This window comes from Rhagoletis pomonella, unplaced genomic scaffold (genome assembly GCF_013731165.1).
Source record: "Rhagoletis pomonella isolate Grant_MI unplaced genomic scaffold, Rhpom_1.0 Rhpom_scaffold_00006, whole genome shotgun sequence".
Taxonomy (NCBI): domain Eukaryota; kingdom Metazoa; phylum Arthropoda; class Insecta; order Diptera; family Tephritidae; genus Rhagoletis; species Rhagoletis pomonella.
The window spans coordinates 76,482,359-76,501,180 of record NW_023458560.1 but is presented as its reverse complement, the minus strand read 5'-3'; the positions used below and the strand labels follow the sequence as shown (position 1 = coordinate 76,501,180).

The 18,822-nt window shown below is 34.2% G+C and overlaps 1 protein-coding gene across 1 annotated transcript in view; it reads right to left on the bottom strand.

Annotated features, from left to right (window-relative positions):
- LOC118742119 (nitric oxide synthase-like) overlaps window positions 1-18,822 on the bottom strand; it is a gene marked incomplete in the record, with an annotated part of 128,905 nt that overhangs the window by 5,865 nt on the left and 104,218 nt on the right. The window contains 4 exon segments of the mRNA XM_036474080.1: window positions 398-562; window positions 15,835-15,899; window positions 16,559-16,663; window positions 18,657-18,807. Of these exon segments, the coding sequence (XP_036329973.1) occupies window positions 398-562; window positions 15,835-15,899; window positions 16,559-16,663; window positions 18,657-18,807 (486 nt within the window).

Here is an 18,822-nt window from a genome sequence, read left to right as displayed (position 1 = left end):
ACAAAATTTGTCGATAAAAAAGCGGATTTTCTGCCAACTTTTCTAGGTAATAAAATTCAATGATTTGCAAGCGTTGCTCGTTAGTAAGTCTATTCATGATGAAATGTCAAAGCATACTGAGCATCTTTCTCTTTGACACCATGTCTGAAATCCCACGTGATCTGTCAAATACTAATGCATGAAAATCCTAACCTCAAAAAAATCACCCGTTACAAGCATATTACGTATTGCGAAAGATGATATCTCGCCATAATAGTGCCAACAATTGAATTGAAGCTTGGTCGGCTAATAATTCATAGGTACACTATCGGTCATCTCCATTCTTTCATTTCAAAGTCGTACTACTTAGTATGTAACTTACTATGTGTCAATACATATTTATATTTCTTTCACTTACCTTACATTCGACAATGGTCCGAAATTCTCCTCTGTAAAAGTATCTGACGTAGAGCCACGCAACGAATCCCAGCGGTCGATTTTCTTCACTTGCTGCAATGGCAACTTAATTAAATCCTGGCGAGAGCTCGCCTTCATGAACGATTTTGATGAGCTGACACCGATACTGAAAACAAATAATAGAAACGTTGTTAAAAATGTGTTGAAATAAAAAATTGGTTTGCTAAAATCCAGCGCTGAAGCACGTGGCATCATATCTCAACGGCAAATAAAAGCAGCCATATACCAGCCTGCTGTGTGCGCTGTTGCTGAACTGAAAGTGAAATGTTAAGGCGAAAAAGCACGCGCTGACAGGATAATACAACAATACATTTATCTGGCGAATAACAATTTGGCAAGTAGTGAATAATGAGAAAGGAAGGAGGAACAAAAATAATTGCACATAGAAGAATACAAGAAATATTGAATAGATGTATTATGAAGGAAGTACTCCAGAAGAGGGAAATTATAAGAAATGTTGGAAAGAAAAATATATACTAGTGCTTGTATTACAGTGGTTTTTTATTTCGGAATGTTAACTAAAATGATCTAACAACTAACTAATGACAAGTGCAAAAAATATAATTATTTCGTTTGTATGTCAAACGAAAGTAAAGCTTTGTATTTGTTGACTTTGAGAGCGCTTTCTCTAAGGACTTCCATCCAGCCCAGAATGTCTATAATCACTCAAACTTATGGCTATCAAGAGTATTCTTTGTTTTATAGTCGTAAGATAGCAGATGGAGAAACTAATTCGAAGGAGTTGGCTGTGGTTTTCTATGCAGATGACGCGGTTCGATCCTAGACTGCGAATTCTGATCCAGGGAAAGGACAAAATTGGTTTGGGAGATATGTAGGTAGGATCCTCAATGCAACTCTGTTTAGATCTATCCTTCGTTAAAATCTTACATTTAGTAAAGAATGAAAAAACGAATTAGTAGTTGCCTTAAGTAGCTGCCTGACTCTTGGACTCTTTAGATTCATTAAAAACGTATTATCTATGGAGTTCACATTTGATACGATTTATGTACGATTTATGTACTTGTACATATACATTTGGAGAACTTGCATTAGTAAGAGTAAACGACTGCCAGCTTTGGCAGGCACTTCATTATCCGGCAGAGACCAATAAGAAAGCCTGTAACAATTTTTGCATTGTGTCTCGCAGGGTGAAAGTTTAGGAGCGCTTCAGTTGTCCTTGTTCATATTTTCGATATGAAAGAGTAAGTCTAACTATTACCTTCCACATTTTTCCAGTAATGTTGCGCTTCCTACTTCGTCTTCTTTATTGGCGCCTAAGCGATTTTGAGCGAGTCCAAAAAAGCATGCCAGTCGTTTCAATCTTCTGCCAACTGGCGCCAAATGGAAATACCAAGTCCTTCTAAACCTGGACTTTTCAGCGTAAAGGTTAAGGCTACCTCGTATTCTTCCAGGAGCGCTGCCCTGGTGTCTGAGTGTATGTCGTCGCTCATGTGAGCAAATTCTTAGTTTAGTCAGGTGTCCTTTGAACCTGCAAAGTCCTGTAAGCTCATGCAATCTTTAAACCGCTATAGATTATAAGTTCGATGCTCTAAGCAAAGAAGATGGTCCCGATAAAGATTTTTTTCTTATTTGAAGCTCGCACATTCTTAAAAGCCCAATATGTCTATTTACTTCCATATAAGAAAAATATTCAGGGAAACCACCCAATTGGCCGAAAAATTCTCATTCAAAAAACCACACCACGGAATCCCGCTCAAGTGTCATTAGGGAAACAGTGCCCTTAACTAAGAATGAAGTGGCAACTTAAGTACATACATACATACTTATTTTTCCGCCAGACTCATGCACTAATCCATTGTGGATTTGAAAAAAGTGGGGGCTTACGTGACTGGGTGGGCATTGGAGAATACTTTGTAAAGGAGCATAAGAAGGCCAATCTATCAGAGACTAAAAGAGCAAAGCGGAGCTCACAATTGCAAAAAGCAGCGAACCATTGCGTTTTCATACATACCCAGCCAGCAAAATCAACGTAATGGAATATCTTCTCGAAGAAAACCCGGATAAAAATTCGTTTATGATTAGCCGTTTACGATTCGTTTTCCGGCACTTTTTCGCTTGAAATTGTGGAGCGCCTGCGAACAGTCGTAAACGTAATTATAAACTAATGAAAGTTTTTTCTGCTGCTGAAGAATTACTACAAGCCTCTTTCACATTTAAATTTTTTTGTTTTATCCCTCATCAAATATAATGTTCGTAAAACATACGTTTTCTTGCTGGCTGGGTAAATATCTGTATGTACATATGTATACATATGTACGTCAGTGTATTACTAAGTACCTACTATGAACATTCAACATTTAACGCTATGTATTGGAACCACGTTGAGGAAAATAAGTTTGAAAAAATAAAATAAAACAAAGCGCAATAACAAAAGGCAGTAGATGGAACTGTAACTGTGTACATACATACCAGATATGTACATATGTACTAGGGATGTTAATTTTTTAGCTTTTTACGATCCCGGGATCTTCGGTATGTCTTTGTCACAATCCCGGGGAGCCGGGATTAGTCCCGAGCTTTAGATATTCATTACTTTTCAACAACCTAAATCGAAAATTTTTTTTCTATATTGTTTGAGAAGCTCTCCTACCATAAAATAAATAATAAATAAATTGGTTTGAAACCTACTTTTTATTTAAAGTGGAGTTTTTATTTTTTCTCTCTCACGTCAGGATTTATTTCACTAGGATTTTGTAATTTCAAAGATATGGTTAATTCCAAAAATTATTTAAAAAATTCAATGCGATGTAGAATAAAAATATGGGTACCAAATGAAAGAGGAAATTTCTTTAGAATAAAAAAAAATTAATTTTTTTTAGAGTCACAAGGACAAATAGGTAACTTTTGAGGCTGATAAAGTTATAAGGACGAAATTGGAGGATGTTATAGAGTTTATAGGTCCTTAATATATAATTTTTTCAAAAACAAATATTGCGAAATTTCAAGTATAAAATTTTAAAAGGACATTTTCAATATTTACCAGCCCTTCTGCACCAGAAACTTGAATCTGTTTAAATTCTACAGAATTTCTTCTTTAATTTTATTTTCATACCTCTTCTCTAAGCACATTTCACTGAATTTTTAAAATCATTTTCGAATTACTGACGTCAGAGTGAAAAACTAAAAACGCAATTTTACTATATTTTGCCCATGGTTTCGCGAATATATTGAGTTTTGTGTATAAAATTGACTATCGTACTGTGTGATATGTATAATGTGCTAGATATTTAAAAAAAAATATTAATTATTACGTAAAAACAAAAGAAATATAACCAACACTGACCAAGAAAAGGAGTTTCTATTATTGCCATCAGTGCAAATTACAAATCCCGAAAATCCCGAGATTTTTGGGACCTCAAAAAGGCTGGGATCCCGAGATTACCATTCCTAATATCGACGTTTACAAATCAGGGATGAAAAATGAATTTTTCCGAATTGTACCACACGTCAGAAAAAATGTACCAAATCAAATAAAAATGTACCAACAAAGAATTTTAAATGCTTTGACAAAAACAAGAATGTTTAAAACAAATACGTATATGTACATTTATTGAACACCTTTTAAATAAAAATCTTGTAAAAATATACATATATCTACGGTCATAAGCAATAACCACCTAAGTCGCTAAACCTGAATTCGAAAAAACATTTGGATTGTGATGTTAACCTTATGGGGAAACCGAAGTATGTTCGTCTACAACCTTTTATATAGCCGAACTGGCGAGCGGGGGATTTCACATTCACATGAAATAGAAGTGGTATATATACATATGTAAGTATTAAAAGTAGAATAAAAAGTAGTTAAGCATTTCACTTTCGGTGAGATCGTTAGTCACATTTAGGTTTAAAGAATCTCTATGTTTTTTTTATATCATGATAAAAACTTTTAAAATTTTTTATAATCTTTGGCTTTTATTAATGAAGCGAGGGCTTTTACATTTAATCTATTTCTACGTTTAGTTTTTAGCAAATTTAGTCGAAGTTTTTATAAAGTAGAGAAGGAAGAAAGCATTTGTTTAAAGAAGTAGAAATTTTTAACCAACGTAAATATAAAAGCAATAGAAATATACATACACTGCGCTACATTTTCAAATTTTACCAAAAAAGCACAACTGTGGCAACTTTATCATCGCTGGTACAAATGTGCGAAACAAAAGCATAACACAACACAACAAAATCTGACAAAAAATAACAACTCTGGAAAACAATAAGCGAAGCAGATTCAACAAGCTTAACAAACCCCCGCTAAGCGTTGACGTGCGGCCGTTTTTGAAGTATAATTAAAGAAAAATCTTCATTGCTGCGCGCATTTCGCTGGAGAGTCATTGAGTGCGGTACTGTTGCTGCTAAATATGTACGTGATAAACTATGGTACAGTGGATTATTTGGATTATTTCCATCTAAGTTTTAGCAATAATAACACTTAGGCGCTTGCACTTTTGCGAAGTGTTTGGCCCATATTCTCCTCGAATTTGTGGTGTGCTTCTTAATTTTTGTTAGGCAAGCATGGAGGGACCAAAAGTTGTATGCCGCCTTCTAACGGAAAATGGATTTTATGAGAAGCGTTCTAATTTAAATGTTGTACAGACCAGGGATCGAACCTAGGTTCCAAGTTAATAAATTAGGGGTAAATAACATACTGACACCCTGACAGCCCCAACAAGTCTGAAATGATAACTAAAAAAGCAAATTTCAAACTATTTTCACGTTCTCCTCCGATTATGGATGTTTGTCTTAATTTTTTTACCAGGGGCTATAATTGTTATGTTTTTTCAATAATTCGATAAATAATCGTTATTTTTTTTATCGATAACATCGCTACCATGTCGAATTTTCCAATGGGTATATTTAGATGAAATAGCCATTAAATTTTAACTTTTTATTTTCAATCGAAAAATAAAAGTCAAATTTAACAGTAATTTTTTACTGAAAAATACCTATCAAAAAATAATTATTGTTTGTTAATTTTTTTGAACAAAAATCCAAAAAATTTAAATCACAGGCTACAGTAACAGACAGTTGTGCGCCTTCTCTGCTTTCTGTCAAGCCACCTACTCTACCCATGATCTCACTCGTGCTGCCCTTTGAAATTGTAGTAGTAATTATTTGTTTCAACTGCAATTAAAAAAGAAAAAGAAAAAACAATCCTGGATTGCTTTGCTTTGCTTGGCTTGGCTTGGCCTAGGATCCTTTCAGTTTGATGCGCTTAGGGTGTCGCTCTCTCCCGGGCCCATTTAAACGTCCACTTTGGCGGGCATAGAGTTATTTACTGGTGCATAAGCGCGTAAACTTATACGTGTTAAGTAAAGTGCTATTATGAAAGCGAGTGAGCGGAAAAAGCAAACCTTGCTCGCACTCTGTCTATTAGTTGCTTTCACTTGTAATTAAGTTGAAATGCATTTTCGAGCGCGTTGAATTGCGGAATAGAGCACAAGTGTCTTGGCAATTTATAATTACTTAAGCAAGCTGTAAACAAGTGTTTTGCTGAGTAAAACAAAATTTATTTTGAAATGTAATCTTTGATTTCAAGGCGCGGAAATTATTTTAACTTATTGTGATTAGATGTATTGTAAAGGTAAAGGTGCTTTTTTTTTATTAATATCTTTCCGCGATGAATTGATGTAGGCCAAGCTTTAAACAAGAAATAGCCTACCTAAATTATTCATTCGAGCTCATCTGTATTTGCTTAGGAATTACATTTAATTCATCTACTGAATATAAGCGCAAGTGGCGGGCTAACCACTAGCATCTCAACACTTCCTGCCATCCAGACTAATGGACATACACTAGGCCGACAAATGAAAGTGTACTCCTTGTTCAAATATAAAATTCACAATTATTTCCATGGAAAATATTTTGCGTTAATTGTTTAAGAAAATACGGTTCATTTTAGAATATAAACTATGTAAAATCATAGTTTCACACTTTATATAAAGTTCCCAAGAATTCAAAAAAAAAAAAAATCAAAATTTTCAACTTTTTATTCAGAATTGTTAGAAAATTTTTCAAGTATGCAGTATGTCAATTTTAATATAATGAGGTGCAAGTTTCAAACGGCTAAAATATCCCGTTGCTTTTAGAGATTTTTTTTTTGTGACGGATTTTTGCCCTTTTTTACATATAAGCATGAATTTCTTATGAAATAAAATGTGGGAGACAGTTAGCAAAAAAATATCAAGAAATCAACACAAGTTTTTGTAAATTGCACTTATGATATAAAAAAAAACCGCAAAAGCAGTCTCCAAAAAAATAGATCATAAAAATCAACACGATGGTAACCTGAAATTTTCAAGAAATTTTGAAAAAAAAGCGAAAATTTTTATGAAAATGTTTTGAATTTTTGCGAGCTTTATATAAATTGTGAAACTTTGACTTATATGGTTTATATTATAGAATGAACTATATTCTCATAAATAATTAATGCAAAAATTTGTTTATGAAAATAATTGTGAAAATTATATTAAATAGCCAAGGTGTACACCTTCATTTGTCGCCTAGTGTAAGTACATACATAAATATGTACATATTTATAAATAATTAAATGCAAATTTGTTCGTGTAGTTCCTAATCAATCTAATTGCATGCCATGCAGAGATTAGCGTTTTGTTGCTTTTGTGTACCGCGAACAATAGATTTGCTTAAATTTATATAATTTCGCCTTATTTTGCCATAGTACGTTAATGCGTGTGCAGAAAGCCGCTTATAACTAAGAAGGACTGAGTCTCCCTAAATCCAATCAAAGTGGATGCTTCGAATTATCAAAAGCTAGCATTTAGCTACATTGAATTGATTTAAAATATTAATTGATTTCATTGCTGAAGAAGCGGTTACCATATATATATTTACCATATGCTTCCTTTGAACTAAAGCTTCAAAATCATTTTAGAAATAAGCTTAGTTAACCCTCTCTCGTTTGACACACATTCAAATATTTCGGTTTGTTTCTTAATAAAATTGATTTCGAACTTCCAAAAGGGGGGCAACCCTCCTCAAATATGTTTTCTATACTCAATTTTTTTGGACCATTTGTCTATTTGATTCCCATGGACACAATTTATTTAAACTTTTTATTTTGGAACCACAATACAGTTGGCAACCCTATTAAAACCCATTTTCAAAGTAATGCTTTCTTAAATCTTTGAAGTTAAATACATACCGTGGGGAGCAGAAATTAGTAAATGTGAATTTTGTTAAATATTTGCAAATTTTTTAAAGTTAAATTTTTTTTCATAAAAATATATGCTTTAATCAAAGCCATATAAATCAAACTTTCAATCTTTATACAGAGCTTATAAAAATGTAACGCATTTTCATTAAAATTTTTGAGCTCTTTAATCGTTTTTTTTTATACCCGAGCGCATTTGTGCACAAGGGTATTATAACTTTGTTCACATAACGGTTGTTTGTAACAGGCAAAACAAATCGAGATAGATATAGACAAATGTATACATAAATGATCAGAATGAAAAGAGAAATCGATTAAGCGGTGACTGTCTGTCCGTCCGTCTGTGCACACGATAACTCGAGTAAAAATTGAGATATCTTAACGAAACTTGGTACGTGAACTTCTTTTGGGCGTGGGACAGATGGTATTGAAAATGGGCGAAATCGGATAATAACCACGCCTACCTCCCATATAACGGTAATTTTAAGAAATACGAAAACTGCGATATTTTAGTAACTACTGAAGCTAATTCACTCAAAATTGATACTTACAATGAGTTTCAGACGGAAAACATGAATATTATAAATTTTTGGAAAATGGGCGTAGCCACGCCCACTTATGGTTTCATGTGTATATCTTGGTAACCGCTGCACCAATTTCTTCCAAACTTAGCACAGTTGTTGGCCTTAGTACAGCTTACTAAATGGCTGAAAATTTTAAAAATCGGACAATAACCACGCCTACCTCCCATATAACGGTAATTTTCAGAAAAACGAAAACTGTGATATTTTAGTAACTACTGAAGATAATTCACTCAAAATTTATATTTACAATGAGTTTTAGACGAAAAATAAGAATATTACAAAATTTTGGCAAATGGGCGTAGCCACGCCCACTTATGGTTACATGTGTATATCTTGGTAACCGCTACACCAATTTCTTCCAAACTTGGCACAGTTGTTGGTCCTGATACAGCATACCAACTGGCCGAAAATTTCTAAAATCGGACAATAACCACGCCCACATCCCATATAACGGTAATTTCGAGAAATACAAAATCTTCGATAAATCAGTAAATATTGAAGCTAATTTATTCAAAATTGATGATTGCAACAATTCTTTACCAAGAAATACGTTTATGACAAAATTTTGGAAAATGGGCGTAGCACCGCCCACTTGTGATCACATATATGTATCTCGCTAACCGTTCTAGCAATTTTTACCAAGCTCGGTATGGTTATTGTGCTTGCCACATAAAAGCAAACCGTTGAAAATTGTTGAAATCGGACTAAAATTGAGGCCGCTTTTCATATAACGGTAAATTTCAGATATGCTTGAAACTGCAATATTTCGAAATTTAAGGACGCTAATTTACTTAAAATGTATGTATACACCCCGGCTTATCATGTAGCGGTAGCTTTCGGAAAGGTGGAAAACATATATTTAATACTTGCGCCGGGTATTTAATGTTCGGCTCCGCCCGAACTTAGACTTTCTTACTTGTTTAGTATGCAGTTTATAATAAAATGCAAGTTTTTTTTTGTGCTTACAGCTTTTGAGTTTTTTTCATATAACAAGTGAAATTTATAAAGACTGGCGTTGATGTTTTTTTAATTTCCTTTGCAAACAGTCTTTCGCATTTGCGCTTAAAACTTACATTTCATTATACTAAAATTTAATGGGCCACAAAACTACATATTCAAATCAGATTAAAAAGCTCGGAATTTTTATGAAATTTTTTTAAATTTTTCTAAGCTCTCTATGAAGTTTGAAAGTTTGATTTCTATAGACTTGGTTATGAAAATTAACAAAAAAGAAATTCAACTCTTAAAACCTTTCAAATATTTAACAAAAATCACCATGTACTCATTTCTACTCCCCACTGTAGATAAACAAAACATTTCTTTTAACATGTTAATTAAATCGGTTTTAATATTTTTAACTGGTGGCAACCCTATTCAAGCTATTTCGAAATAAACCGTTTAAGAATTCCTTTCTTTTGACACCCAAAGTGTTGCAATAGTTTATATAAACTATTACTTAAATAATTTTAGCTTTTGAAAAGCTGGCAATTCGCTTGAAGAAATTCTCTATACTATGTTAATCTAGGTTATAACCTATCTGTGCACCAAATTTCATTGAAATATGTCAGTCCCTTTTTGCGCTAAAGAGCAACACTCACAAAATTTAACATTTATTTTACTTAGTAGTAGGATTTAAAAAAAAAAATAAAAAATCTATTGTTTCATTAAAGACTTCGTTCCCAGAAAAATTGCAAAAAAACCCGAAATCTTGCGAAATGCGATGTATGATTAATAGCTCACTGTATTGATAGTATAATATTTATGATTCTACTATATTATTTTGTAATAAAGAAAACATTTTTTATTCAAAATTAATATGAAATCATTTCATTACCCCTTTGTCGTTTTCTCAATTAAGCGGACTTTACTAAAGAAAAACTTTTAATTAACTAAACTAAATAGCAACACAAATCGAAACTTTTAGCCATTATAAACGAAATATTGTACTAAAACCTGGTATGACTCATTAAAAAAGTGTTGCTGAGTAGCAAAAAAAAAGCCTGGAGCACATTGATGTGAAATTGAAAGTAATCAACTCAGAAAAGTGAAAAACCATTAACATTAAAAATAGAAGTTAAAAGTCACGCTGTGCAAAGCACAAAAAAGCTGATGCAAACCAGTTACAAATTGAGCTAAATGGATACAATTGCAAGGCGAAGGAGCAAAGAAAGAACGTAGAAAAATTTGTAGAAAAGTGGCGAACAAAGTTGTTTAACGAGCAAGTTAAGGGTTAAAAGCTCTTCGAATGAGTGGACATATTTGTGTGTAGACATACATACAAACAAACACAGGTGGTAAAAACCATCCTACCACGGCAACGCGTGTGAAGGAACTCACCAAATACATGTGTTGTCGCCGTGTATGGGCATGAGTGTGCGTAAGTGATTTTTTTTTCAAAAGTTACCGCAATATACAATAAAGCAACTAAATTTCTGATACTAACCAGTAAATGTAATCACACGCGCAACCAATTGAAAAGTTTAACGACTATGTCGAATACGCGCTCGAATTGAAGAACGTACACAATGACAGGGCTCGGCAAACGAGTCGGAGATGAGTTTTCGAGGAGCACTCGAAGTGGAACGAAAGTGTATTGCGCTGCTTTTCTTAACCGACTTAAATCATTGCACACTCACGAAATGTAATTTCGCTAACTTTTTAAGTTGACGAGTATGTACATATGTATATTTAACACTCAAATACATTTTAGGTGCATATATACATACATACCTGTGGAGAAATGCACCAGTGCCGAACTGGTGAATTTAACACAGCGATGTCCTACGGTGTTTCAATTAGAAAACACGTTTACATACCTTTGGCTGTAGTCGATTGTTCAGAAGGTCTCAAGAGGTTAAAATGTTAATACAAATTTGTGGTTTGAAAAAGTAAAATAAACTATTTTTTTAAGTACCACAATTGGCTGCTTTTGAACTGGTAGGGATCTAGTTACTATCGGACTGGTTCGTTTTTGGCGATAAAGATCTAGTACGGAACTAGAAATTTGGTTGACTAGTTCGGTGTTGCCCTACAGGGTATTTGGGCATAGATTTGACGCTTAAATGATTGTGATTGTGGCAAATTCGGCACTTGGTTGAGCAAGTAAATACTTGAAAGTGTGCACACATACACATACATATAGAGTGCTCACGTCCAATGTCAGTAAGTAAATATGTACAACTGTATGTGATGGATTTTCCTTTTTGAATTTCTACATATACACACGTAAATATGTATGTATGTATGTATTTAACTTTTCCATGGGCTCAAGAAAGAACCATATGATTTTCTCATTTATGCCTATTTCAAATTTGACAGCTGTGGATTTCAATATAAGCCCGCGGCATTATTATCAGCAGTAAATACATATTTTATGGACATTTGGAAAATTAAAGACTTTTTCTTTGAGATCGACAAGAACATGATTCATGAACAAACTTATTTGTCTTGTACTGTGCGTGTTCATGTCTTTAATGGCGTTTCTTTTCTAAAAAAAATTCTACCTTTTCTTGCCCTGTTCTAAGTTTTTTTTGCGTAGAGGCCACGGAGAAACATTTTTTGGTAGAAAAGAAAACCACACCAAAATAAAACAAGCCACCAGTCGTCGTGCGATGAATTTTACTGCGATTAATGAAAACTAGCTTGCGGTTTGAGTGAGAAAGGTCTCGCACGTCAACCGAACGAACTATAAGGAGACTAACCAAACTTATAGACGAGTGCTCGACCTTCAAAAGGAAAGGCGGATAAAAACTACTAGCATTCCTGCACCACCAAATGCATTGTGTCGGCAATACACTTCTGAAGAGGCCTTGGCCACCGATTGAACACCTGGGAGAGCAGCACAACTCATCTTACCAAGCCATGTAAGTCGGCGAAGCGAAACTTATAAGTCGTATATATCCTTTAAAATCGCTTGCGAAAAAAAGGCAAGAGTTCGGTACCAATGAAGTGAATATTCGCCAACTCACTCATGTTTCAGTATTTATCAGAAAAAATAATACACAAATTTTTTACACATCGACAGATTACATTCAATACCCTCTATCTGATATAAAAATCCATCTAAGATTTAACTGCCATCTGTGATCTTGTAGCCCAGTTGTCTAAAGAATTTACTATTGCATTGGCAATGGGCAGATGGGTTCTAGCATTAGCAACTAGTTTTTGTGGAAAATGTAGCTAGAGGCTATTGAATATATGCTCTTGATATGCATGTAGCTACACTCATACATATCCACAGAAAATAATTATTTATGGGTGTTATTCCCCAAATTGGTACATATGTATGTACTTACATACACACTTAGGTTTTTGTGTTATGTTAATACACATTTGTTTGCTGCAAAGTTGCTTTTGTTGTCAAAGCTGTGTCAATGGGAAATTTCAACAATGTCTACTATAAATGTTAGGTGCTTGTCTTACACAAATAACACGAAATTATTTTTGGCACAAAGAAACGCGGAAATTGTGCTATAGTATAAACGTACAAATATGGGCATTTCCTGTGTTACGGCCAATCCAGGCGGAGGAACTTCTTTTCATCATAAAAATAGTAGTAGGCTTTGGATTAGGAATTTTTTGTTTGTTCTTGTGATAAATAGCCATTATTATCATTCATTCAGCACAAGTAAATATATTTCCCATGAATAGCAACTTTCTTTTGTAGGTCCCCTCAAATTTTACGTTCGGACGTTCCTCAGTGGTTTTCAAAAGACGGGTAAAAACGTTCAGACGTTCCCGTTCGAACGTTTCCATTTTTTCCAGTGAATAAAAATGGCAACATTGCTTAAAGAATTCAACAAATTGCTTGCGTGTTTTATTAAAATATAGGCTTTGGTATAGACGGATGCATACAAGTGTACTATTTGCCATAGATATTTTGAAAATATTAAATCTATTAGACCAGCTTACACCCGTCTTAGGAAAATTAATTTTTAAACGGTATGAATTCAAACCCTCACAAAAATTTTCCAATGATATTTCAAGGATCCAGAAAATGGATAGCAGATCATTCAATAATGCACTTCACACAGCTTCGTTGAGTAGATAAGAACGCCTATTGCACTTTTTCGCATTTGTTTATAAGTCATTTAAACAATTGAAGCAAAATTTTCGCTGAAAAACTACTGATAAATCAAATTGTTCCGCCATAATATCGCGCCCTAACCGCCAAAATAACGTAAGCGGCATTTTTTTCACAATTTCTTTTTGATGCAGAATTGCATCAAGATGCTCTAGGAATATTTCTACATCAAAAAGAAAATTTTGAAAAAAATTCCGCTTACGTTAATTTGGCGATTAGGGCTCAATATATTATAGATATTATATTGGTATTTCCTCCATCCGTAATTTATGCCAAACTAAAATCAAACCGTATTGCTGTTATTGCTGTTACGTTTTTACTATAATACAAAAATTATAATTTAAAAATTTGAATTATATAAAGTTGGTGTAAGCACAAGAGCTCTTATTTATATTTCTCTTATTTTTCCTAAGTTTAAGCTTCCATATTCTATAATACAAATAAATTTTCTCAAAATTTCCTGGAAAATATCGGTTTCCGATTTAATAAATCGAAAATTTTGCAAAACTGATACTAATTCGCAAACTATTAAAAAACAACCGAAACATATATTCTATGTCAGCGACCTAATATCTATATTCTAGAAATATGAACGCCGCCTAGGATGTTTTGCTGACTTTCCACATATTAATGTTCTTGCATTAGGCCAACCTTCCGTTTTCCGGGTAAATTTTGTATACAGTAGAGAGGGTAACCAAAACTAGCTTTCATATTAAAATTTTAGCAATTAAGGTAAACGTTACCACTATTTTTCTTACCTCAAAAGTAAAACATTTGACCATTAGAGCCCTATTCCCACGCCAATGACAAAACTTAACGGCTGACTATTGTCTTTACTGCTACGCCTAAAACTATGCCGCAAATTGATTTTAAGCGCTCTAATTATGACAACTGTCATTTTTATTGTTATGATCAACTGAGCTCGCGACAATGACGGAGCAATGTTTTATACCCACTAATTATGACAATAGTCATACGATGTCACGATGAGGGAATAGGGCTGTTGGTCACAACTTACTACATAAGTTTTAGTATGGGCCTTAAAAAAAACATGGTGTGTTCTAAACTATTGCATACATTTATTTTCATTAATTTCTACCTTCATTAGGAAGCTTTTCGGAAAGGATGTTTCCTACAAGTAATATAATTTAAGGAATAGTTAGCGAATCGTTTATATTTTGCAATGTAATGAACCGACTAGCATAAGATTTTAGCATACGAAATACGGAGCAATCGATTAGCTTCATTAAATTTAGTCTCGGTGGATTTTTATGTTTTTGTGCTTTTGGTTGACTCTTTTCAGAAAATACCCATATACATACGTACAAAGATGTTCATGTACAAATAGGATATTGATAGTGACAGAATGTGCATGTGTAGTGTACTTATGTACATATACTATACATATGTAAGTCCCCGAACATGAATAAAATTTGTGTAAGCAAGCATATACTTGAGCACCGCAAAGTAGGCATTGTTATGGAAAGCAGCACAGCCGCTCGTTAGTGAAATTAATATGTCAATACATAAAAGTGGTGTCTGTGAAAATATTTACTCGAGTGCGCGAAGAAAAGATGTGCACTGCTTTCTTGTCTTGTGTTGGCATCGTGTTTATTTTTTAGTAAATTTTAAAGCGCCGCAAAGTATGCTATAAATCAGCGTCATTTTACTGTCGCTTGCCAATAAATTTCCGTAAAACCAGCAAAACGATATGTAATTTAAATTATTTTGTCTGTAATTCGGACAACAATTTTTCAGCCTACATGAATTATTTATATATTTTTTTTTTTTTGGCTACCGATAATAAATTATACTAAGCAGGCTTGCGTATTTTGCTTAATTTTAGGCGCACCCACGCCACAGATGTTTGAACGAACTTACCGCGTGCATTGAAACTCATATCTTTGTGGTTTGTGTTATGTGGCTGGCAGCACAGCTGGCCCTTTTCAGAATGCTTTGTGTAGCGAAATTGAATTTTTCCCATTTGTGGTGTTCAAAAATTAATGCGGCGGAATTCCTTGTGTACGACATTGCGTATGCAGGCATGTGTGTGTATGTGTGCAGGTAGTACATAGTTCTTCAAATTTTATTGAGCAGACATTTATTGTATTGGCTTTCGTGCGTACAAAACATGGCTGAGCTAAAAGTTTGCGGGACGTGAAAATATTGAAAAACGCAAACAAGGCACAACAAGAGTGTGTGCGTAACAGCACGGAAAAGAGAAACGAAAATACTAACGAAGAACATGGCTTGGAATTCAATGCTAAATGAAATTATGCACCCCACTAATGACCATATTTTAAAATTCAGAGCACAAACGAGGTGGCATATTAAAAATGTTCTACAAATTATGGAATCTGAAAAAAATTAACGAACATTCGCAGCAGGAAAACCGAAACTAAACATTTAGTTTTCTTCTGCTGGGGAGAAAGGATATTAAATATTAAATTTCAGTTCTGCTGTTCACCGTTTTCACAAAAAAAAAAAAATTATTTGTCCACCCCACAATTTTCCCAAGCACTTACCTGGAATCCTGACCATCACCACTGGTCTCCTGCACACGCATTGCGTAGAGTTCTTGCGAGAAAAGCTGCACACATAGAAAGAAGTAAGAAATAATTTGAAAATAATGGAATTAGTAGAAAAACAAATTACATACAAAACAATGGCATATGCGGCGGCGCACGCACGCCCCCGCACAGCTTAATGGTGCAGTGTCCAATGACATTCTCATTCATTAAATCAGGAAATGAGCGAATCGTAATGTTTGATTGAGCGTGAAAAACGATTGCTACCAAGTTCCACTTTGTAGCCTCATTAGCCACAGACGACACGCTTGCTTGGTTACGCATACGCCCTGTGGTACATTGGGTTTACGTACGTATGTATGTAGGTATGTACACAAGAGCGCAAGGAAAGTTAATTTCGGATAAGCGAAGCAAATGATAGATAGATAAAGTAAATAGCAAATAGACAGAGTCTATTACAAACAAATCAAATTAAGGCGTTTTGCTACTTGTGCCTTTTTATATGCTCTTTCCTTTATTGGCCTTTATTTCGTGTGCATTCCGGCCATCACATATACGGTTTTGAATTAAGTTTTTTTTTTTAATATTTGCTTTCCTCATTTAACTTTTCCATTACGCCGCTTGGTATGACCATAAACCGTGAAATGATTATAGAGCCATATAAGAAGCTAAATATTTATTACCATATTTCCCGTTGTCAACTCTCCTGTGCGCTACATACCTCTCCATTCTCTGGTGGATCACCATTTCCGAATGTTGATGCTACCACAATAAGTAAAGCCTCGTGCTCAATTGATGATATGTCGTAGTCTGACATGCAGTAGGTCTGAAATGAAGCGGGTTAGCTGATGATAGGTATTTATGTGAGAATAAAAGTGAGAAGAAGTCTTTAATACAACAACTGTGAATTAACAGAGCCGTACTGCCTGACACGTACACATATATCGTTGGCGTGAATTCAACTGGCAATGGAATTCCGACAATGACTACGCTAAACTTACGTCACCAAAATTCTGTGAATAAAAATCAGTGGGGCCTAAAGGTATACAACATGGAAAATTAACAGATGCAATGTGCATGAGGGGCATGTAAGTAGATGTTACGTAATGTTAGGCGTACCAGGTATTTTTTCGGAGATTATTAGCGACCAAATAAACCATAGTGAGTGTTGGTATCCAGCTGCAGCCTTATTAAGGAAAATTTTAAATTTCATAGGAGAAACGATGCGGTTTTAGTAATAAAATATAGCCCGAATGACTGACAGTGCTCGAAGAGCAAGCTCTTTGCTAGAGAAATCCACGACTGGGTAAAAACTCGGTATGGTACAAAGGGGCCCCAATAAAGGCCCTTGAAATTGTGTTTAATCTCATTATGTGAACTTTTTTTTTTTGGTAAACAACAGGCAAGTTGCCATACAGTCATAAAAAGGGCACTGGCAAACTGGAGAGGTAAAAAATTATGTCTTCTGAAAATACTAGACATGTAACGTGCTAAAAAGAAGTCTTCAATCTACACGGCACCAAGTGTCGATTTGGAAAATAGATTTACCGCACAATTTCCTTCGTAGAGCGAATGAGGAGTAGACACGAAAATAAATGGTGTATAATCGCAGAAACTTTCGCTCTAATTTTTACTTTCGACTGCAGTGAGCTTCAAGCTTTTTAACCTGCAACAAGCATCAGCCTCAGACTGCTATTGAATCTTTAGAATTATTCTAGACTACCTCTAAAACAGTCGCAATAGTTAGTCCGGTTCCTAGCAACAGCGATATACCAGGTAAATGTGAGATAGATGAGTAGGCCAGGGCTGACACGTCCCTTACGCCACAAATACTTCCCATGAAGCGCTTTTACCGCTTTACAGTTGCTTCAGCGGCCCCACTGTCATCTAACGCCATCAATTCAGAATTGCTAGTGGAATCATTACTGGTCCCTGCTTAATTATTAGATAGTTATGATAGTACAAAAGTTTAAAAAAAGCTCCCTCATCTACCACTCGTGGTGTAAAGCTGTTTTAATAAACAAAAATCACTTGTATATCATTTTGCTCGAATGAACAAAAGACTGGTGTTCCTTTCGAGACATTCCAGCTCGATAGCTCGGTCAGCGAATTTTTTTACAATAATTTTTTCTTTTTTTAATTTAATTTAAATTTTATTATTATATTATTATATTTTTTTAATATCGTTAAATTTTGAGAAACGTATTTTATTCACTTTAATTTTAAGGATATTATTTCATTTATTGGCGTTTTTAATCAAATTTGTAGATTTTGTATTAAAAATAAAAAAATGTTACAGAATTTCATTAAGTTTTTAAGTACATACTAGTTTTTTCTTTTCTGGTTTAATTTTTTTCTTTTTCTTATTTAATTTTCTTTTAATTTTTAGATTTTTTAATTTAGAAAGAAAATAATTTTTTTAATTTAATTTAAAAAAAAAACGTTTTGCAAAAAGGCGAAGGGACCTCCTCGTTAGCAGATCTTTCAATTAGTCTTTCGAAAGGCAGTAAAGAGCTTTCAAGGTAGTTGCAAGAATTGACAGACTGTGGTGAGTTGCACTTAAGTTAGAGTATTCTAGCTTTTATAGCTTCCAAAATATGGTAATCTAAAAATATGGATGGACTTTGATCATATCAAAACCTTTTACTTATCTCATCAAGGAAACTTACTTATCAAATTTAAAATTTCCAGCTCAATTTTTAATTTGTTTATGGCCAGGTTTTTTAGCTTTTCAGACCAGCGTGCGGCGGTTCTTACCTATCCCTTCACTACATACATACTATATACTCTCAAACCTTTGGCAGATGTCACTCACTCACCTGTGCATTGAATGCATGTCCCAATAGCTCGCACAACTGTTTTGCATACTGTTCGGATTTGCCCGTTTCGGTTGCATATAAAACAGTTGCCTTGATGCGTTTTGACAATGCGCGTCCAAATAATTTCGATGTAAATTTCACAGCCCTGCAAATAAAGTGAAAAAAA